Source organism: Chanodichthys erythropterus, chromosome 3 (genome assembly GCF_024489055.1).
Source record: "Chanodichthys erythropterus isolate Z2021 chromosome 3, ASM2448905v1, whole genome shotgun sequence".
Classification (NCBI taxonomy): domain Eukaryota; kingdom Metazoa; phylum Chordata; class Actinopteri; order Cypriniformes; family Xenocyprididae; genus Chanodichthys; species Chanodichthys erythropterus.
Window position 1 is genome coordinate 65,201,013 of NC_090223.1, and position 23,487 is coordinate 65,224,499.

The 23,487-nt window shown below is 39.6% G+C and overlaps 1 protein-coding gene across 1 annotated transcript in view; it reads right to left on the minus strand.

The window, feature by feature from the left end:
* LOC137006177 (zinc finger protein 845-like) overlaps positions 1 to 14,869 on the minus strand; it is a 48,718-nt gene extending 33,849 nt beyond the window's left edge. The window contains exons 1-3 of the mRNA XM_067366741.1: positions 14,840 to 14,869; positions 14,188 to 14,281; positions 4,308 to 5,681 (exon numbers count right to left, since the gene is read on the minus strand). Coding sequence (XP_067222842.1) covers positions 4,308 to 5,681; positions 14,188 to 14,281 — 1,468 coding nt within the window. The 5' untranslated portion in view covers positions 14,840 to 14,869. The remainder of the gene's footprint in view (positions 1 to 4,307; positions 5,682 to 14,187; positions 14,282 to 14,839) is intronic.
* Between the last annotated feature and the right edge of the window lie 8,618 nt (positions 14,870 to 23,487).

Genomic DNA, 23,487 nt, shown 5'->3' on the forward strand with positions numbered 1-23,487 from the left:
AAAAACAAAGTATTTTTATCAGCTGAAAGGCAGAATACAAATGTTGTTATTAAGTCCATGGCCGCCGTCAACCCCTGACCCGCCATGGCCGCCCACGACCCCTGACCCTGACCCTGACCCTGGCCCCTGACACCGGACCCGGTCTGGGCTCAGAGACTTGTCCTGGAGACCTCCGGTGATGTCCGTCCCTCTCCCTGCACTGGCGTGAGGTCTCCAGGACGCCCAACCCCCCTCTCAGTTGATACATCTATGGCGCGAGGTCGCACCTACCGGGAGGGGGAGGTACTGTCATATATCCCGTGTGTCCCGGACTCCATTTCCCACAATCCTCCTGTTCTCCACACCTGCACTCACTTCCCTCACCATCTCCCCATCATCACAGATCATCTTCACCTGGACCTCCTCGTCAGCACTAATGTCTTTTCTAATGTTAATGTTACCTATGTTTGGATGTTGTCTCTTTCGTTGTACCAATAAAACCTGTTTGCTGGTGGAAGTCCGTGAATCCTTCGTCTCTACAACAGCTAAACATAACAATGTCTTTATATTACACACCATATGCGCTGCTTTCATTGACGCTCTCTCTTTCTCGGAGATCGCGCTGCCCCCTTTGTTACAGAACACATGCAACTTTCATCCCTCAAAATAGCCATATTTGAGAACTCAAACCATTTGTATCTCTAGATATAGATGTAGGTCATTTAACATTTCTATCATAAAACAATTGGCTGATATTAAATAATTAGCAACCTCATCTCACCTCGCTCTCTTCAATGCTAAACTGGTGGAATACATGCTCTACGGAATACATGCTCTATGGAATACATGCTCTACGGTAAGCCCGCCTGCTTTGATTTGATTGGCCATCTCAGTCATTTTGACACTGATGAGCGCTGTTAGACCACTGAGGCAGACCAGCAAAAAAACAAAAATACCTTGTAAACCGTTTGTCATCCTAACATCAAACAGAGACGTACGTAACTTATGTGGTATAGGCTATTATTTACTTTTACGGTGCTGGCCAGATGACATTTTTCAAAAAATGCCTTTGAACTAAGTGCCTAAGCCAAATATTGTGTCCAAGACAGATGATAAGGGGCAGCCAGTGAATTTGGGTCTTTAAACTGCTCCTTCAACTACACATTCAAAAACACTCAGTCGAGCTCTCTTACATTCACTGTCTGTTTAGGCTTGCTTAGTACCAATCTACAGAACCTCTGTACAAATCACCATGGTACACATTATGCTATCATTAACTTATTTAATATTTAGTACATATGCATGAGGTGTGAAACAAGAAGGACATAACCTTTCAAAAATTAAAAAACATGCAAATATCACGGTTGCTGCAGTTTTTGCAGTACTCTGTGGCTGGCTTGTCAATAGTGCGGTATTGCAATATTGCAGTTATTGTGAGAGCCGTAATCTTTTGAGTTAAATAGAAACTGTTCCATAATTCCTGGGGGGTGGGATGGTGGAGTGGTTAACCACCAAACCGTGTAATTTGTTGCTTCTTCACCACAGTAAGAAACAATCCCATACCATCACACCCAAACTCTCCCATCATCTGAGTTTAAAAATGAATCACTAGTATTCGCTGGGTCACATGACCACAAATGATAAGATTACTTCCTCTCAGTGACCATTGCATGTACCCTTCACTAATAGGCCCTTAGTAAAGGGATTCAGTTTTTCACTTTTGTTTGAAACACTAATGGCGTCCTTTTCTCAAAGTGCCCTTCAAGGGCTCAAATATGCCATTTGGAATTTGCCCTTGAATATGCGCCTAATAGCGAACCTTTATCGAGGTTAATGTCAGAGAGAGCGGCTATGTCAGACAGATAATCCTCTTCATGTTAAATTATTGCGATGCGTCTGCACATAGGTAATTCTTCAGGTTTTAAGCTTTGGATATTATTTTTGTCAAAATGAAACGTTGGTTAACAACGCAGGAAGGCCAGCGGAGGGGAGCTGAGACGCACCATCATCATGCCTTTGCAGTATGATGCAGGAGCAGCACGTGCTATTGTGCTTTCACAGATGCCAGGTTTGCAGTGCGCAACTGATCTGAGGCTGTTTAACACAAACACAACATTTACTTATTTTTATTTTAAATCCAAATGTTGTTACTGAACATGGCTTGTCAGCATTGTGATTCTCTTTGTATACTCTATATTTCATAGATGTCACGTTTAAATGTTTTATTAAATTCATTACTTTATATTTATGTAAACAGGGTTCCCACTCTAAGCCAAATGTCAAATTCCCTGACTTTTCCTTGACTTTCACAAACTAAAAAGCTGTATTTCCATGACCTATAATGAATGGACTGAGCAGATGAAAAACAGCCACAAACAGTATTTTTCAAACTTTATTTACTTATTCACAGTTGTTTTATTACAAATCTAACTTAAACACATACACACTACTTTTTTTTCTTTTATTTGTTAAATGGACTGATACTATTCTACAGAAATTAATTGTTTTCAGAGGTTAAACACAAGGCTTTTGTTTGTGATCAAGTTCATTCTTCACATTTAGTTTTTGCAGACCGTGTTAGACTGTTTGACTGAGCAATCAATGTAAGATTGCCTACACTTTGTGCCTTTAATGCAAGGTCATCAGCAGATTGCTCCATAGCTGAGGCATCCTCCTGGAGGTCTGTTCTCCTTTTCTTCAGCTCATCAATCTCATCAGAGTTTTCCTTTTCACGTTTAGTTTTTCTGCTCCTTGAGTTATCAATTCCCCCTACTGACCTAAAATGACCCACACTTTCCCTCATGTTTTCAACCTTGACTGAAAAACTTCGCTCTACGGAATTTCCATGCAAGAGCATTAGGAGGAGTGCCACAACATTCCACAGTGTTTCGTACACCTTTTCTCTTGCTTTTTTATAGAATAGGGTATCTACCTGACCTGTGACAGGATTGAAGTCAGTGAAATCTGCCCTTCTCTTCAGCAATCTTATTGATGAACTTCCTGTACTGTTTGAGAATATCAATCGCACTCATTTTCTTCTACTTGTTTGGTCTCAGTGAGCAGTTTGAGGATGTTTTTCAACTTGTTGATGCATGATGAATCTTTATTGCTTGCCATCCTCCCTGGATCATGCTGCACACAAGTGGAAATTTTTCTTGTGATTTCCCTGCAAGTGTCAGTAAGCACTTTCTGCAAACCATCCTGAACTCCAGCACTCTCTTCTCACTAATCTTCTGTGATGACACCAGTTCCTTCAGCATTTTGTCTGCAGAAAACCCTCACATGAATTTTAGTTGCATGAATGAGATTGTTTTTGTCTGTGCCATCTATTGACATCAGTTTTTATACTGTGTTTGCATTAGCAATCATATCAGGCTTGATAAAATGATCCATAATTGACCTGTTTGATTAGGTTCCAGGATTTCCAGGATTAGGGAATTTGCCTGCCTCTATTGCATTCACATATTTAAGTTCGTCAATATATTGATCATTCCCTCTGTAATTGGGACATTCTCTACCCATCTTGTTTTAAAGAATTTGAGTGGCATAAGAGGAGATGTTTGTCCGACAGCTTTAGCATAAATTTAGCAACAAACTAAAATCCCTTATATTCCATGACTTGGACAAAAAATATAAAATTTCCTGACTTTCAATGTGTGGAATAGAAATTTTAAAATTCCACGACCCATGGGAACCCTGTATGAACTAATACTTTTAAATATATATATTATGTTGCTCACGCAAGTGGAAAAATATTAAAACATAAGCTTTATGTTTAAAGCCATGATTGGTAATGTGTTTGTAACGGCCCCTAATTTATTTATTTATTTGCCAAACAACGGTAATTTTCAATTTTCTTGTCTGTGGAACTACTTCCCAGTGGTGTAAAGTATTTGAGTAAATGCAGTTAGTAACTGTACTTAAGTATCTTTTTGGCTACTTTGTATCAAGATATTAGCAACTTTTACTCTTTACCTGACACAAGTAAACAAGTAAATGTATGTTTTACTCCAATACTTACATTTTGCATGGCACCTAATATTTCTGCAGCAGTTTCTGCTATAAAAAAGGCATTGTAGGTATTATATCTTCTATGTTTGCCTTTACGCACACAAACTTGCCAACAAGGCTACTTTACATGAATGCAAGTGCATTAGCAGTTAGTTGTGAATCTCAGGTGTTTGATTTAGGAGATGAGGCAGATAAGGTATCTGTGCTTTTATTCAAGTATGATTTTCAGGTACTCTTTACACCTCTGCTCTTTCCAGAGTGACAATGTCTAAAACAGCTCTCTTTTGAGTGAATCCTCATGTGCTCCTTCAGGTTACCCATTAATCTGAAACTCTTACCACACTGATCACACATGAATGGCTTTTCTCCAGTGTGAATTTTCATGTGACAATAAAGTGACGATTTATGTGCGAAACTCTTTCCACACTGATCACATGTGTATGGCTTCTCTCCAGTGTGAATTCTCATGTGAAAATAAAGTGACAATTTATATGCAAAACTCTTTCCACACTGATCACATGTAAAAGGCTTCTCTCCAGTGTGAATATTCATGTGTTCCCTAAGGATCTGTTCCCGTGTAAAGCCATTCCCGCACAGAGTGCAGGTGTAAGGCTTTTCTCCAGTGTGAGTTCTCATGTGGTCTTTAAGGCCTCCTTTTTGACTGAAACTCTGTCCACATTGCTGGCAGGTGTAAGGCTTTTCTCCAGTGTGAATTCTCATGTGTCTTTCAAGGCTTCCTTTTACATTGAAACTCTTTCCACACTGTTGGCAGGCGAATGGGCTTTCTCCAGTGTGAATTCTCATGTGGACTACAAGGTGTCCTTTATGACTGAAACTCTTTCCACACTCTTGACAGGTGTAAGGCTTTTCTCCAGTGTGAATTCTCATGTGTCTTTCAAGGCTTCCTTTTACATTGAAACTCTTTCCACACTGTTGGCAGGCGAATGGGCTTTCTCCAGTGTGAATTCTCATGTGGACTACAAGGTGTCCTTTATGACTGAAACTCTTTCCACACTCTTGACAGGTATGACGCTTTTCTCCAGTGTGAATTCTCATGTGTGCTGTAAGGTTACCTTTCTCACTGAAACTCTTTCCACATTGTTGGCAGATGTAAGGCTTTTCTCCAGTGTGAATTTGCATGTGGTATTTAAGGCTTCCTTTTTGTTTGAAACTCTTTCCACACTCTTGACAGGTGTAAGGCTTTTCTCCTTTGTGAATTCTCAAGTGGATTTCAAGTTTTCCTTTTTCACTGAAACTCTGTCCACACTGTACGCAGGCGAACGGACTCTCTACACTGTGAATTTTCATGTGAACTTTAAGGTTTCCTTTTTGAATGTAACCCTTTCCACACAGTTGGCAGGTGTAAGGTTTTTCTCCAGTGTGAGTTCTCATGTGGACTTTAAGGCTTCCCTTTTGACTGAAGCTCTTTCCACATTGCCGGCAAGAAAAGGGTTTCTCTCCAGTGTGAATTCTCAAGTGGACTTGAAGGTTTTTATGTCGATCAAAACTCTTTCCACACTGTTGGCAGGTGAAATATCTTTTAGTTCCTGTCTTTTGAACTCTTTTTAGTGAGGAAGTCTTTTTAGCCAGCGTTGACCTTTCCCCAGTCATAAAATCATGTTTATCATAATGTTCTTTCTCTTCTTCCCTTTCATTAAGTTCATGGCTAGCCTCTCTCAGTGCTGTTAGGTCTAGAACAAAAATAGACAAAACAATTTAGACATTTAAAGCATCAAAACTGACAACATGTATGATCTATACCAGGGGTGTCCAAACCTGTTCCTGAAGAGCTACCATCCTGCAGATTTCAGGTCCAATTCCAATCAAACACACCTGAACCAGCTAATCAGGATTTTCAGGGTTCCTTGATAATTACAGCAGGTGTGTTGGAGCAGGGTTGGGACTGAAGTCTGCAAGACGGTAACTCTCCAGGAGCAGGGTTGGACACCCCTGATCTATACCATACCCTATGGATCAGGGATGGGCAGCTTTGGTCCTGGAGGACCTGCATAGTTCGGTTTTATCTCTATTTAAATACATGTGCCTGTAATTTTCAAGCAGTCCTCAAGAATAAGGGTTAAATATTGGGGTTGGGTTAAATTTTGCAGGTGTATTTGATCAAGGATGGAGCTAAACTCTTCAGAATAGTGTCCCTCCCGAACCAGAGTTGCCCATACCGTCTATAGATCTTATACTCAATACACCAGTGGTTTTCAAACCTGGTCCACAGGGACCCACCACTGCACATTTTGTATGTCTCCTGTATTTTTCACATCTGGTTAAGATCATCAGCTTGTTAGAGGAGAGCTGACATTGATAGAGAAATTTGCAGACTACTATTCCTGTTCACCAATAAGGCGAGAACCAGAACTGTTATAAACCTAAATATACTTGAATTAATTAAGTTAATTGAAAAGTCAACTATGCTATTAGTAATAGAAGATATTTGTCATTGTAATGATGTCAGACATAGCACACACTACTGCGGCACGGTTAGCGATCTCACTACAGCCGTTCCGAGCCTAATCTCTTCAAGCGGGCCAGAGCATGGTACGGAGCAATCACACTAGCCAAACAAACTAGACTTTGAGGGTCAAAAGTGCTCACAAGTGTGAGTACACCCTTAATTTTGGTTTAAGACACATTTTGAGAATAATTTGACACAAAACTTTCCACCATTGACAGAATTTTCCTGGTATACGGTAGGGGTGCTTTTACTTATCTGAATCAGTACAAAACCTCCTGATCAAAACACAGAAGCAGCAGCAGCAGGAAGAAGCGATAAAAGCTTTGATCAAGTACATGCAAACTAATGCAATCATCTGTGTTATTTTTCTTGACATATTGCATGTTCAGCTATTCATACAACAAAATCTTCTGGGGTCATTAAAGTTTTGTAATAATCAAAAATGCTGGTGATGGCTGGAAACTTAAAAAAATAAAAAACAATTAAAAAATTAATACTTATGAGATGTGCTTTCCTTAGCACAAAACTTACATTTTACAGTTATACTGTTACTTGTAAATGTCCAATACTAGCAGAATCTGTCTAGTACTTTACATGTAACTCTCTAAGCTCTTGATTGCTTGAAATCTACTATGGAGCCGACCTGTAGTCAGTTGTCAGTTTTTTATAAAATAAACTATAAAAGGACTTTTTTAAATGCTTGAATATGTGCCACGCATCATGACCATAAACAATAATTAATCAGCTCCCATGATTACACATAAAACCTCAACATGATCTAAATCAGGGGTTTTCAGTAGGGATGTACACCAGTATTGGGCCGATACCAAGCTCATATACTTGTACACGTACTTGTAAAAATACCCCCGATACCAAAGAGCGCTAGAGAGCAGCTCATGGTGTAGGACGTGTTTTCAATTAGCTCCATCACACTTGTTGAAATGAATAATTTAAAACTTTGTTGCTCTTGCTAAATTTGATCACTCAACATGATTAACATGCTGATGATAAATAAATCTAAAAAGACTGTCAAAAAGGCTCGTCCTCGTCAGCCGACACAGTGGAGGGCACTCTAGCAAGTTTATCAAAAAAGAATGTGCCTCTGAAGTCCAAGGTAACGGATTTAGAGGCCAGATATCATTGACAAATTATCAAGATAGCTGGTTTTTCTGAGAACATCGAGAAGGGCAACCCCACACAATTTGTCTCTGGCCTATTGCCTTCACTATCGGGAGAAGATCATTTTCCGCGTGACAAAGGTTGACCGAGCTCACCGCATTGGCCCCATTGTGAACAACAGACCGCAAGTTATGATTGCCAGGATACATCATGATACAATTAAGACTAAGATACTGCGGCTCGCCCGTAACCAAAGCCCACTCTCTTTTGATGGGAGTCATATCAGTATCTTTCCGGACTTTCCAGCAGAGGTGTCTTCCCAACGCAAACTGCTTGACGGTCCACGGGAGAAACTAAAGCCCAGATTTTAGCTCGCCGACAGGTTTTGAGAAATCGCCGACAAATGCCCGAAATCACAGGCAAATCGGTGCTCGTTCACGCGAGTGACAATCACGCAGTGTGAATGAGCAAAGACGCGATCTGAGAGAATCGCAGACGAGTCGCCGACACCCGTGAGATATTTGGCATGCTAAATATCTGGACCTGTCGGCGATTCAAAATCCTGCTGTGTGAAAAGTGTTCTGACTGAAAACTACATCGGCGATGACCGACAGCCAATGAGAGAGCAAGATACAGAGCAGCGGAGAGTTCGGGGAGGGAATTCTATCAAACGGAAACAAAACACAAACATTTGCTTGACCATCCGCAACAGCAGCACATTGAAAAGTTATTTATTTAGTTCCAACTGTCTTTGCAGAACACACAATCCACAGTCTCTCCAAACATGTCCTCCTCCATATTCTTCTTTTATTTATGTTGTTTTCGCTGCAAATCAGCACACAGGCAATTCATATTTCAAGCTTCTTGCGGGCTACTATTTTTAATAATAATCCCACCGTGTGTCTCAATCAGCTCCCTAGTTCAGTAGTCAGGGCACTGATGAGGGTATCAGCCACATTCACTTTCATTATATACTGAATTCACTACCTAGGGAGCTAGGGAGCTGATTGAAACGCAGGGCCAGTCTCACATGAGAACTCCGGTCTTGAACGCGTGATATCGCATTGTTTCCTTGTCACGTCTCACGTGTGTTTGGTTGTGATACGTAGTTTGCGTGCCAGACAGAGTTGTCGGCGATTCTTCCTATTGTAAAGTCACACAGTGTGAAACCTTCTGTCTCCGATCCATCGTGCAGTTTGAACACAGCAACGACTGAATGCTGGCCAAGATAGTCATGCAGTGTGAAAAGAACAGTGACCCGACTACTTTGAAAATCGTGCAGTCTGAACTCGGCTTAAGGGCTAAAGGAATAAAATATGGCCTGTTGTACCCTGTACATCATGGTAGGACTTAATTCCTAGCTGCTGACGGCCTGCATAATCCATACATTATATATATATATATATATATATATATATATATATATATATATATATATATATATATATATATATATATACATACACACACACACACACACACACACACATATATATATATATATATATATATATATATATACACACATATATATAAATACATATATATACATATATATACATACATATATATACATACATATACATACATATATATACATACATATATATACATACATATACATACATATATATACATACATATATATACATACATATACATACATATACATACATACATATACATACATATACATACATACATATACATACATATACATACATACATATACATACATATACATACATATACATACATACATATATATACATACATATACATACATACATATATATACATACATACATATACATACATATATATATATATATATATATATATACATACATACATACATACATATATATATATACATACATACATACAAACATACATATATATATATATAAAAACATATACAAACATTATATATATATATATGTGACTTATATTTAATAATAGCGCCTATTTTACAATTAATTTAGATGTTTTTGAGAGATGCGAGCTCCAGGGCATCAGCGGCCATTCAGGGGTCATGTAAGCGCAGAGAACAGCTTCATCTCGGGCAGTGCTTCGGGGATTTACCACTGACACTTATAGTGGTTAAACATGAGACATAATTCAATTTGAGTACATAAAACGGCAATCTTTGGTCTTATTAATCTATTATTTGTTCCACAGCAAGTCAAATTGTGCTATTGTGCTTATAAACCCAACCGCCAGATGTCAGCGTTATCTCAGAACGTAAACTGACACATAGCCGGAGAAGCGCTAGGTGCATCAATAGCGTTAAGCCCCAGGTATACTCCGTGCGGACGATGCTCGTGCAACAGCGCAAGCAGGAAAGAAGAGTCCACTAAGTGACAATACGCACAGTACTGAGCACAATGTGCAGTCGAAGAAGAATGAGTAAAGAGCGATTCAAAAACAAGAAGAGTAAACTCAAGAGGCATGCCTTCTCCATCATTTTTGATTCCTGTTATCTTGGTGTATCTTCTGAACTATGTTACAATGGTGGATGCACTATTTTTCTTCTCCGATCCTGCCCAACGAATGTCCCATTGATGAAACAAGTCTGGTAAAGAGTATAGAAAAAATTTGTATTGCGCATGTGTCGAACTCGGTCATCTGCACGCATCCGCATCCGCATCCATTTAGTATACTTTGAAGGATGTGCGGACACGACAGGGCGCGGAAAGTGAAGTATACCCGGGGCTTTAGCATCAGATTGACAAGAGTCAGTTGTTTGCAAAATAGACCATGTTATATAATCCAAAACTCGGGAAACTCACTGAATCTGCCAATGCCATCCGCACTCCTGAGAGGTGTTTGATAGAATGTGATAAGTACTGCACGTTTTTCTCTCAATAACAAAATAAACAGACAACAAAAAATGAAAGTGGTGGTAGCATAAAGAAAGCATCTGATCATAGCGATGTGGATATGTTCTCAACAGCTCTGTTGTGATTTGGATCATGTGTCAAACTGCCAACGGCTGAAATCACGTGACTTTGGCGCTACGAACAGCAGATTCGATACATTGATTCATTTATGCTCCGAAGCTTCCTGAAGCAGTGGTTTGAAATCGGCCATCACTAAATAATAGGGATGTCCCGATCACGTTTTTTTGCCCTCGAGAAAAAAGAATAAAGAAGAGCAAAAAAACAGATCCAGGAACAGTGCTTTTCAGGTTTTTCAGGTATTTGGTTTTCAAATAGTAATCAAATATAAAATATCACTGCATATTATCTTTACTGTATAAAATAAATAAAGATTAATCATTATTGAAGTTACAAAAACTATTCAGTCAAGAGCAGTGAGTAATTTCTTTGTTATTTGTTGTTTGATTTAACATTAAATACAGGCAGCAGGAATAGTTGTTTTCCCTTTAAGACATGCACGATCCAGTACATATAGCCTACTGTTCCACATGCGCTGTCTTTCTCGGCTAATATACGTTCACTTAAGACATAACCGACTATGTTTGCTAGGATACTCGCTAGGACGGGCATGTTGACATAATTTTTGTATGAATGTGGCCGCCGAAGCGCAAGGCATGAAAGAGAACTCAGTATTTGCGCGCTGACTGGAATAAGCGTGTGCGCGCTTCGGATGAGCGCACAGAAATCTTCTCACAGCGCGTGCGAGTTCTCTTTCGCGTCTTGTTCTTTAAGGTTTAAATCAGCAAGGCTTAAACGAGTTAGTTTAAATACAGACAGCAACGTGTGCAACGTGTGTCAACACCCGGGTGATGACGGCGTAAATGACTGGACATTAGAGCAGACGGCACTCGCAGTTAACAGTTTACAAAGAGTGACTGTTTTGTCCACGCTTTCTGATTATCGTTGTTGTAACGTTTTGCGCATCCATCGACTGAAACATACATTATCTGAACTCTGTCTGTATTCCACGTTGCTATTTTAAACAAACCATATTAACCAATAGATGCGTCGTCATGCGGACATTACCTCCCTGATCGGGAGGTAATGTCCGATTCCGATCGAGTCTGAAGCCACATTTTTTTGGCGCTACAAATATATTCTCGTCGCTTTATAATATTAATATTGAACCACTGTACTCACATGGACCAATTTAAATATGATTGTAGTACCTTTATGGATCTTGAGAGAGGAAGTGTCATTGCTCCCTATGCAGGCCTCACTGAGCCATCAGATTTCAACTAAAATATCTTCATTTGTGTTCTGAAGATTAATGAAGGTCTTGCGGGTGTGGGACGGCATGAGGGTGAGTAATTAATGACACAATTTTCATTTTTGGGTGAAATAACCGTTTAATCTCAGTTTTTATAAATCTGATATTCTTGATTTTACAAGCCACCAATCCATTTGTTTTGAGATGTTTTTGCTCAAATTCAGTTGCGCCAAACCTGCTGTAACCATAGCCATTGATTAGCTGGGAGAATAGTGAAATTGCACCCTCTAGTGGATGACTAATGATTTGATAGTAAAATCGGGTGCTCGCACCCCCTAGGGGCCCCACAGGTAGAAAACCCCTGATCTAAGGGTGCTTTCACACCTGCGCTTGAGATGTGAAAGCAATCGACCCAGTTAACGGACCAACCAACCAAATGATATCATTTTCATAACGGAAAATATTATATAAAAATCAGTAATGTCTGATTCTGTGAGTGAGCACATTATTTACATTATCTGAAAGCCAACGATCGCCTCTGGTGTGTAATTACACTTCTCCGTGCGAGAATGCTGTCCCGACGAAGTCTCAATTCCCGCTCTGCTTTATTATAAAATTCAAATAGTCTCTCTCGACAGACACACGGACAACAGGTCGCCTACTAGACAGCGCTGGGAAATCCAGAGATGGAGAGAGAGAAAGAGCGCGGGTTTGAATTTGCCGCAGCAAATATGAATTAACTGCGGGAGAGAGCTACATTTATAAAGTGTTTGTGTGTGTCTCGACAGTTACAAATAAAGCCACAATAAACTCATGGAGCGAACTTGTCAATCATTATTTTGATGGATGACGCAGAGAAAATTCTGACCAATAAGAGGACAGTTTTACTCCCATGTGACTTACCTTAACGCATTTTGGTACGCTTTGAAATTTTGCCATGTGAAAGCGAACCGAACCAAGAAAAAAAAGCAACATTGTAACAAATTTAGTCCCTGTTTCGGAACAAAACAAGCGATCCATAGGTGTGAAAACACCCTAAATTTCAAATAAATCCGGTGCCATGGTAACAGCGATCGAGATATCAAAAATCTGTTCGTAATTTTACATCAACAAAGTCTTGGGCTACATTCACACCATCAGTCCAAATCTGATTTTTGTGCATATCTGATTGAAATCAGATTTAGCAAGTGTGAACTGCAAAATAAATAAATAAATCACATGAAATGCAATTCATACAAATCCATTTCAAGCTACAATCATGTGTGGTTTGAAATCCTATTCAAATCACATTTAAAGCGATGTAGTTACACACTATAGTAATGAGTTAATAATGCTTAATTATGAAATTAAACCAAACCTTAACCCTACCTCTGTAGTAAATAAATGTAGTTAAAATTATCAGGAAAATTTAATTCTGAAGTGAACTAATCCTTTAAAATTATTCAGTTCTTCTTTGAGTGATTACAATGTAATCGTCATCTTAAAATAAAATAACAAAATAAATTGCCGTTTGTGTTTGACCAGTAGGTGGCACTGTTAGTTAATCGATGTGGTCAGTTTGGCATAACAATGACACACAGTTTGGTGTCAATATGCAAAACCATTGCAGAGTTACGGCTTTAGATCATTTTTGGTCATTTTGCAGTTACGTTTTTTGTTTCTCAAGGTACAATGGTACTGTAGAAAAAGCAAATTTCAGGTTTTGTTTAATTATAGCACAACCATTTTTTTTATGTGTCCTCACAGTGAGCCCATACATACAGTGTGTCAAGCTTGGTAAAAATATCTCATTGCATTTAGGAGTTACACATAAATTTATATTTATGAGCACATAACAATGACCCATGTCCGACAATGACCCATGTCCCTCATATGGGTTTGGGATGACAGCAGAATTTTCATTTTTGGGTCAACTTTCCCTTTAATGTTTATTCACACAAATCCAGTGCTGCTGATTTAATTTGTTAGTTTAACTGAACTTATTTCAGTTTGTATCAGAACTTTTACAGAACATTAAAATGACAACCATGATCATTTTGTCTCAACATGTAATTTTCACACCATTTCATCTATCAGCGCTTATTGATTTCCTGTACCACAAATGACAAGGTGAATATTTTCACTGGTTTCATCAAATATTATCAGTTCACTCTGTTCAAAATGTTTTACACACTTGTCCTGCTGACTTTCCTCCATATGACACACACACGTACACACATTAAATTATTATTTATAAAAAAAATTTTTTTGCTTGATTTAATGTTCAATTACTGCTGTTTATGTTCAGGTATGTTAAAATGTAAATAAAGCATGTTTGAGCATTAAGATGCTCAAAGTTTTTTGTTTTTCATTGTTCTCTATTCAGAAGTAGATGTTGGGTTTAAAGTTGCACAAAATATTCTTTATTTCTGTAGAGCTGGACATTTTAGGATCAATAAAACGATGAGAATAAAACCAACCTGTTTGTTCCTCAATATCTTCAGTCTTCATGTCTTCAGTCTCATCTTTAATAATTATCTTCATATCGTCAGTCTCCTCTTTAATAAACTCCATCTGTAAGAAAAGAATAACAAGAGTTAATAGTCTTAAATAACCTGTTAAAAACACTCAAAACTAACACTGTAAATTAAACACTTCATATTTAGAAGTTTATGATCTACATTTGGTATTTAAAGAATTATATATTATATTTAAATGATTACTTTTTGATGAAAACATGATAAGTTAGTTTGTTAGTGTTTGTTGATCTCGTTCATGTTTGAGCAGCACGAGTCGTGATTCACTGAATCATTTCTCTAAATATTTGATTCAATTGACTCGGAGTTGAAAAGTTCATCATAACTCTCCAGAGACTGAATTCGTGTTCATGATAAACTGATTTATGATATATATAGAGAGAGAAATGAGACGCAGGTTTACTGTTTCTCATCAGTGGATGAGTTTTACTCACACAAATATCCTTTATTACAGTTAGATAAAAAAAATCACAATGTTACATTAAATAGTAAATAAACTCATTTCACATCACTTGTTTAAAACAAAACACACTATAACTATAAATCACTGAACTGTTTCTATCGATTAAAACAGCTTAAATTCTTAAAAACAAACCTTTCTTCAGCAGAATCACAGCAGATGCAGGAGCTCGGCTTAGTCTTATGACGTCACGTCGTCACTCCAAAATAAAAGTCCTGTTCAGACGCCGCATTGTCTACAATCACATAAGTGAACTGAAATCTAACCATATTTATCAGATAATCTTTGTATTAAAATCAAAACAGTGACAAAAATGATACAAAGAAGCATGTTAAAAAAGGTTGTACGAGTTTATTCATGTGTCAGTGCAAACTGAAACCCAGCAAACAAGGGACGTCCCCCGGACGTTGTGAACGTCCGCTAGGTCCGCGTTTGGTCCGCTTTGTAACCTTCGCTGGCGGACGTTCGGAGGACATTCAAGTCCTTGCCAGTTTGCGAAAGTCTTACTGACGTCCCTCATCTGGTATTTCCATAACAACACTTGTAACAAAAAAACAGCGCTGCCTTTTATCAACAGACCTGACACCTTGAAACTCAGACAAAGGGCAAATCAATTTATCTTTCAAGAATCAGTAATCAAGTAAAATAAGCAAAATTTCAAGTATAAATGTAGTTTATTCAATACCAGAAATATTGCTAAAAGGTTCAGTCAAGTTAAAAATGAAATGTTTCACATATTTGTAATTAAATCAGTAAGTAAAGTCTTCAATGTCAGGGGTCATTAGTGTGAGTTGCTGCCTATTTAGCAAATTAAATTGTGATGTGGACACTCTTAATAGAAACTTTCTGGTTCTCTGATGTCGAGTCTAGAGCAATCACACACACAGTTGTAAACGTCAAACTTCACAGCATGCAGACTCTTGAAGGTCTGCCCCATTTGCCGCACGCACACACACACACACACACACACACACACACATACTAGATACACATGACTATTAACTGCTCATTTCAAGGTTTGCTTTTTTGGTGTTAACTCTAAAAACATTTAAATGTTGCATTTTTCAGGTTTTACCTAGTTCTTTACATGGTCTCTTAACCATTTTTAAAGCATGTCTGATCATTATAAATTAGTTTTAAAAGAGTCAGCTGGGATTGTCTTGGTTGTGATATTACTTTGTTTTGTTTAAGATAACATCCCTGCTTCCATTAAGACTCTCTCTCTCTCTCTCTCTCTCTCTCTCTTACAGCACAAATAATCTTTTCAATGGCCTCCTGACTGTAACTTAGACAGAATGTAATATTAAATTCATTACAATATAGAACCTTTAATGTTAAAATGTAAATGTTTAACTACCAAATAAAAACCACGTCTTGGAGTGATTCCATGTCATGTCTAATGACCTGCAGGATTGAAAACTATAATAAAGACATATTTGTTTAATATCAACATCTCACAGGTTCAGGAACTGGCCATAATGCTGAATCCTAAACTTCTATAGTTCTTGCCCATACGGTAACCAACATCATGGCTGCATTGCAAAACGGTTTTTAAATGGAAACGGAGGTGTGTTGAACACCCTCTTCTGATGATGCAGGAGTTGCAACTATGGCAGCTGAGAAGGCCATTCTTTGTGTTCTTTTTGAAGAATTTTCGGAGCCTGATGAAATCGGTATAAATATGTGTTTAATACTACAAAATACGCTCAATGTTACAGTCACTGCCCTTGCCGTCCAGAATAAAAGAGAACATCCCAATCCAGTGAAGGGATTTGTGGAAACTTCTAATTATTGTCATACAACACTTGCCTTGCATTTCAGGTGAAGGATAATCCACTTCTTACCTCCAAGAGTGTGTTATGATCTATATTTTTATATTTTTATTGTGAGTTTTAGGCTTATCATTATTGCTGATCACTGTTGTTGTGCTTTGATATTGTAATATTTACCATTATATAATCAGAGGAGTATAGAAAAGTTTATGAAAGTGTCACTTCACAATACAACAGCAATATATATATATATATATATATATATATATATATATATATATATATAACTCTCTGTCAGTGACAGCATTCCCTAAGGCCATCTAGCCCAAGCTAGGCCTATAAGAGGTCTTCCTCAAAGAGAGAAGACCTGATAAGGCCGCTAAGAGCTTCTGAGATCCACACTTCCGTAGACAGAGTGGTCTCTTCTAGGGAATGAGGGTAGGGAGCCAAGAAAGGGACCCCGCCCAGCCACTAGAGGGGACAGTGTCACCCTCAATGCCACCAGGGAAGCTAACCTGGTCTTAACATAAGACATGCTAGGTTTGAAGCCATCCCTGTCTGAACACAGAATCTCCAAGACGCAACCTCCACTAAAGGGAGCGGGTAAGAGTGACTGCAGAAAGGCAGGAGCACCCCAACTCGTGCGTAGAGATGGGCATCCTGGAGAGCAGAACTCAGCTTGAGTGCTATGAACCCTCAGATCGAGGGGAGTGTATTCCGCTCATCTAGGATCTACTTAGTGCCTGATTAACGCACTAAGGAGGCTGTGCGCTAAAGCCTGATCATTCAGGGAAGCACAAACCAGCCTATAGGCTGAAACCCAGTGGGAGTCCTGGACAGAGCCAACCACCATAATCAGCTTTGGGAGCTAAGCACTATTATGTACGCAACCCAAAGGGAAGTACAAAGCTCGCCTAACAGGTAGACCATGTAATGGGCAAACACTCATGGAGGCCAAAGAGGGGCCTACAGCATGACAAATGGATATGAACCATCAGAATATTCAGAAGGTGGCCCAGAGAAGCCACCCCGAACATTTGCTCTGTTCTGAAGCAGAGATAACACTTTGCCTGTTTGCACATGCTATCCAACACGAGCCAACAAGCAGTGTACTCGGTAAAAGCACCTTTTACTCTATCAACTAGAGGAGTACCACATACGCCAATACTTTGTCAAAGAAGGCCTAGAGAGGCCTGTCACCTCGACAAATGCATGGCATCAGCTCATGGCAGTGTTCTTAGGTACCAGAAAGGATACTAACCAACACAAAGGAGGTTAAGTACCATCCGGACCCGTGGCCAACGGCGTGTGAAGAGATCCTCGGATCAACAAACAAATCAACATATGCCATATGTTAAAGGTTCCTAGGCCTTATAGGCCACCTTTTCTCAACATATGGTGTAAGTCCATTGGCCTTTACTAGGAGCATACAAAATCCACCTTAAACATCTAGGTGGCTGGAGCTCAACTAGTATCTCTTCTTAGGCTCAGTGAGACAATATAGTAAGAAACCAAACCTCAGTAAGGTTTACTACAGTCCACTGAGGGGCTAGCCACTCTGAGTATTTAGCAAACACACTATATCCTCAGCGAGAAGAGTACTCTAGCTGAACTCCAAATGTTACATCAGAGGCCGAGAAGGAGGCCTACCTTAGTATACATCTGGCATCAGCAAGTGGCTGCCACAATCGGACCACCAAAGAGCAGTGCATAAATCCTCGCAGAAGGAAATATACAACTCCCTGCTACAAAACAGACCTGAAGTGGACTGTTTGCTCAGGTCATAAGTGCTCTAAAGTGGTCGCAACTACCAGCCGGCTAGAAAGGAAGGCCTCAGAAGGGCCAACGATCTTAGCAACAGATGGCTTTACGGCTTTCTGTAGTCAATACCAGAGTGTACCAACCAGTCAACTGAAAGGGAAGGCCCCTCGGAGCCAACCAAATCAGGAACAAGAGGCCGAAGCCAGACTGGCAGTTATCTAAACCACTGAAGAGCAGTGTATCAAGACTTCCTCAGAAGGGATACACAAATACTGTTCTCTGACGCAAAACAGGCCACGTGGCTCCTGAAGTGGTTAGATACAAGGCAATCCCGCACAACAAGTCAGCCAAGAAGGAGGCCCTTAAGGCCTACCATCCTAATGACAAGTGGCGTTCGCCATTGTGAATATACACTCGCAGGCTGAACCAACCAGTTAACTAAAAAGGAAGGCCTAAAGAGGGCCAACGATTATAGTATATTGGCAAATCTAGACCACCAAAGAGCAGTGTATCAAAACTTCCTCAGAAGAGATATACAAAAGCTGCTTCCTGACGCAAACGGGCCTGAAGTGGCCTGTTCGCTCAGGTCAAGCATGCTCCTGAAGTGTTCAGATTCTAAGCACCCCGTACAGCAGGTCAGTCGAGAAAGAGGCCCTAGGGCCTACTATCCTAGTGACAAGTGGCGTTCGGTCATTGTAAATATACACTTGCAGACTGAGCCACCCAGTAAACTAAAAAGGAAGGCCTAAGGAGGGCCAATGATCTTAGTAACAGGTTGCTTACAGCAACTGTAAGGTATACCAGACTGTGCCATCAAGTGAACTGAGAAGGAAGCTCCTCAGAGCCTACCAAATCAGAGACAAGAAGCGGCAGCCCAATTGGAACACTAAGAGACGCACACTAGAAAGGAGGCCGAAGAGGGCCTACCCATTCACGCCGCATGTAGCAACAGCTCGTGATCTAATAGGGAACCAAGTAATACACATTCCAACAGGCAATGATGTACAATTGGCTAAAGGGAACCAACACAGCCAACATGGTCTAAAGGAGGCCAATAGGGCCTACACTTCAAACAACACGTGGCACAACACGTGGCAGTGCAAGTGATGTGACCATAAAATGATCAAACCAAAACATGGTAACTTAACCAATGCTACCTAGAGAGAGGCTATGTAACAAACAGGCCTACATTCTAAGCTAGAAAGATTAACCGAAGGGATGACCAAAAACAGAAAGCTAAAAAAAAAAAATCACCATCTTTCCTCAATGTCTACAATAGTGGTTAAAAACAAGCCAGCTATCATGTGACAGGTGCCAACCTGTGGCAGCATACTAAGCTCACATACAAATATGTAGGGCAAGGATCTAGAACTTAAAGCAAGCACAGAGCAGCTTTAATATATGTCATTTCAAAAAAGGAAATTGTTCTTCCATACAGATTCTCAAATCTTTACTAAGCCATAGAGGACAAAAACTACATGATAGTAATGTCCACTCAACTTGATTGTAGCATACAACAAGTGGCCTATAAAAGAAAACATTTCCTTATTGACATAGCGTTCTAGAACGTGGGGCCTAACAAAAACCTGCATAACTTATCTGCCTCAACAAGATAAGGGCCTAATCCACCTGAGATAACAGAACAGGAAGTACCACAATAGTTTACAACCTAACTGTCAACTCAACCCATGCACCTACATAAATAGGGGATAGTGGGCATGCGGCCTAACAACCCCCTCGGGAGGAGGCCAAAACTAGGAATATGTATCCAAAGAGGATAATATACATAAAGTTATTCGCAAATAACCCTCCTAGCTCTAGCCTAGCCGCTAAGCTTGTGGGCAAAGAAAAACAGCAAACAAAGCCTGTTTTACATATTGCTTCTAATCCCTATAAAAGAAAGGAAAGCAACATACCCAAGCAAAAAATGTCAGGCGGCCGATCAAAGCCGCCGACATTGTATAAATTGAAGTGACGAGTGCCAACTCAAACTACTCTAGAAACAGCAGATGAGACGCTACTAAGCAGGTGGCTAAGAGGCGGCCATTTTGTGGCCTGCACAACATATACTAGCCACCTAACAACTTCAGTTTTGCCCAGAAAACCCCCCTAATCTTTTGCTACATGCAAAGAAAACTATACAGGAAAACAAAGTCTTATTTAAAACATAAAATAAAGACCCCTCCCTGCGGCTCAATGACCAAAGACTCCTAACACTCCTTCTCTCATGAAAGGGTGGAATCTGCTGTTCTTTTAAGCCTAAAAGATCCTCTTACTATCAAACAAAACAGTGGGCCGATAAAAACTATGGGCTCAGCTATTAGTCTGACCATAAGCAGCATCTGAGCATGATATACGTATATACAGGAAGGTGGAAGAAGAGGGAGAGAGGGTAGATAAAAATCACCCTATTTTTGTAGCTGGAGAATCGATTACAAACGCAGCGCTATTTATAATCGATCACCCATCTCACTCTCATTCTTCCTCCTCCCGTCTGTCTGGGTTCAGATCTAATCTGAAATGACCCCAGTCTTTGCAGTAAGAGTCAATTTCTGCCTGAATTCCACCTGTGACTTGATTACTGCTAAAAGAAGAGCTAAGGAGGTCCTTAAGGGCATGCTTCTTAAGAGGAGGCACAAAGCTCGCGCTGCTGTCGTCCAGATCTGCTGGATGTGGGCTCCTGGGCAGCACATCTTGGTCCTGGTTCATAAATGATAAAAAGACATTATATCAGCATTTTGTTACATTTTATTGTATTTCTCTCAATTTTCTCTATGGCACAGCGTTAACATTTTTTACCTGTTGTTGCATCTGTGATGCTATTCTTTCAAAGACGTCCTCTCTCTCTCCACTGCCTAGATGTTGCAAGGTCCGAAAGCGTGGATCCCAAAGTGTCAATTTCACGTGATTTGTGTCTCAGTTCATCACTCAGTAGGGCTGCAGCAACAGCTTGTTGCTGTTCAAGGTAGTGCTCCACCATGTCCAGAGAGCTATTCCATCTTGTCACTACATCAATAATGAGTTTATGTACAGGGAGATTGAGTAGTTTTGATTGGTGGTCAGCACGGCTGTGGCTGTAGAACTGCGGTGAAAAAAACTAGCTACACGTCTGACTCTACCGAGGTGGCGGCTCACTGCGTTGACCTTTAAACCTGCTTGGGAGGCCAGGTTTAGTGTGTGCGCAATGTGAGGGGACAGTTCGGCTTCCTTTAATGCTACTCGCATGTTGCTTGCGTTGTCAGTAACAACAGCGATCCTTGTTCCAATCTTGTCCAGCCCCCACTCTTTGACTGCAGATTTAAGGACTTCAGCTATGTTTACGCCAGTGTGTGATTTCGCTAAGCTGTCTAGTTTGTAAAACGTAACTCTGCATTTCCCATTCACTCGTCAAGTCCACCCATCAGTGGTAATAGCAATGCACTCAGACTGTTTAAGGTTCAACATGACACGTTCTTTTGTCTCACGGTAAAGAGCAGGGAACACAGTTTGACTAAAATGAGCCCGCGACGGCATTTGATACTTCAGCTCAAGCTTGGCCACTAACCTTTTAAATCCTTTGCCATTTACTGCAGAAAAGGGACGTAAATCACACGCTATGTATTCCGCGATGTACCTCGTGATTTCTTGAGCCCTTGCGCTGTTGTGTGGCATAGTTGTTGAAAATGCCTCCTTCAGGGTTTTTTTGACCGGACAGGACTTTCTTTGTGAGAGAATCTGCAAACTTTTCAGGATGATGGGTCGTCAGATGACTTCGCATGTTGCTTGTGTTTCCTGTGTTGTATCGCAGTTTACTGTGGCAGTGCTTGCATACAGGGAGTGCAGAATTATTAGGCAAGTTGATTTTCTGATCATATTTTTTTCCAAGCACATTTTACCAATTCCAATCCACATCAATCTTAATAACTACTATTAATATTGTTTTTAATCATTTATAAGTGATATATAATTGTTCATGAAGGCTGGAAATGAAAAATGCCCTATATTCAGGTGTGCAGAATAATTAGGCAGGGTTTCTTTTACAGATAAAATGAGCCAAAAAAGAGATTTAACTCAGACATAAAAGTCAAAAATTATTAAATACTCATGAGAAGGACGCAATACTAATGTAATACTAGAAATTGCAAAGTTAAAGCATGACCATTGGACAGTGAAATGCTCATTGGGTCAGCTGGGTCATACAAAAACAGCTGGAGAAGAAAAGACACGTTAACTGCAAAATTATTAAGAATTAAGGTGAAGAATTAAGTGTGAAACCATCAGGAACCCTTTAGTCTCCAGCGCCACCATTTCCCAGTACTGAAACGTACCTGGAGTCTTCAGAAGTGTGAGGTGTCAGGATCTCAGAGACTTAGGTTAGGTGAAGAATCCTAAAAAATGACCTGCTCTTAATAAGAATCACAAGCTGAAGTGTTATAAAGTACATGAAGACTGGGTTTTTATAGGCCTTATAGACAGACAGCTTGAGAGTGACTCCTGAAGGACCAGCACCACATCCTCTTGTACCACTGTTTGAAGAATTTATCTTCCAGAATATGGCAGTAAGTTTTGGAAGATCATTTAGTCCATCTCTGCAAGATGGACATTTCAGGATAAGAGATGGACTAAAAGTGAACTCCCACACCTTACTGCCAGATTCTGGAAGATAAATTCTATTCTTAAGTCATGCAAGATTCTTTACTTATGTCAGGATGAATTCTGGCTTGAAATAGAACTTTTGTAGCTCTGATGTTAATCTTCTTTGTAGGACAATAGAAAAGGATTGATGGTAAGGTTGGTAGGTTGTTTGTTTATTACATTTATTCAATGCAACAGATTTAAAACTGACATAAACTATAGTAGAGAGAAACATGAAGCAAAGTTTGGAAGATTTCTTTATGTAATGTAGACGTTTCCTCAGTATTGGCTCTGTAGTCAGGCATAAAAAATATTTTTGACAAAATATAAGGATATAGTGTTGGAAGAAAAAACACTGAACTTCTGAAAGTGATTAAAGGTAGTGAGAAAATTCAGACGGATAACAATACTTTGTGTTATGTGTATCTGCAACAATTTTATCTTATACATTTTTATTTCTACATGTTCTTATTGTTAGTATGTCATCGCTGGACATTAATGATGACATCGATGAAAGTGACTTCAGTCACATTTAAAACTCTGTGTAAGTAGTAGTTTTTATACATATTTGATCTGAGATTTGACGTGTTGAGTGTCATTGATTAATATTTTAAGCACTCTACATAGTATTGACTG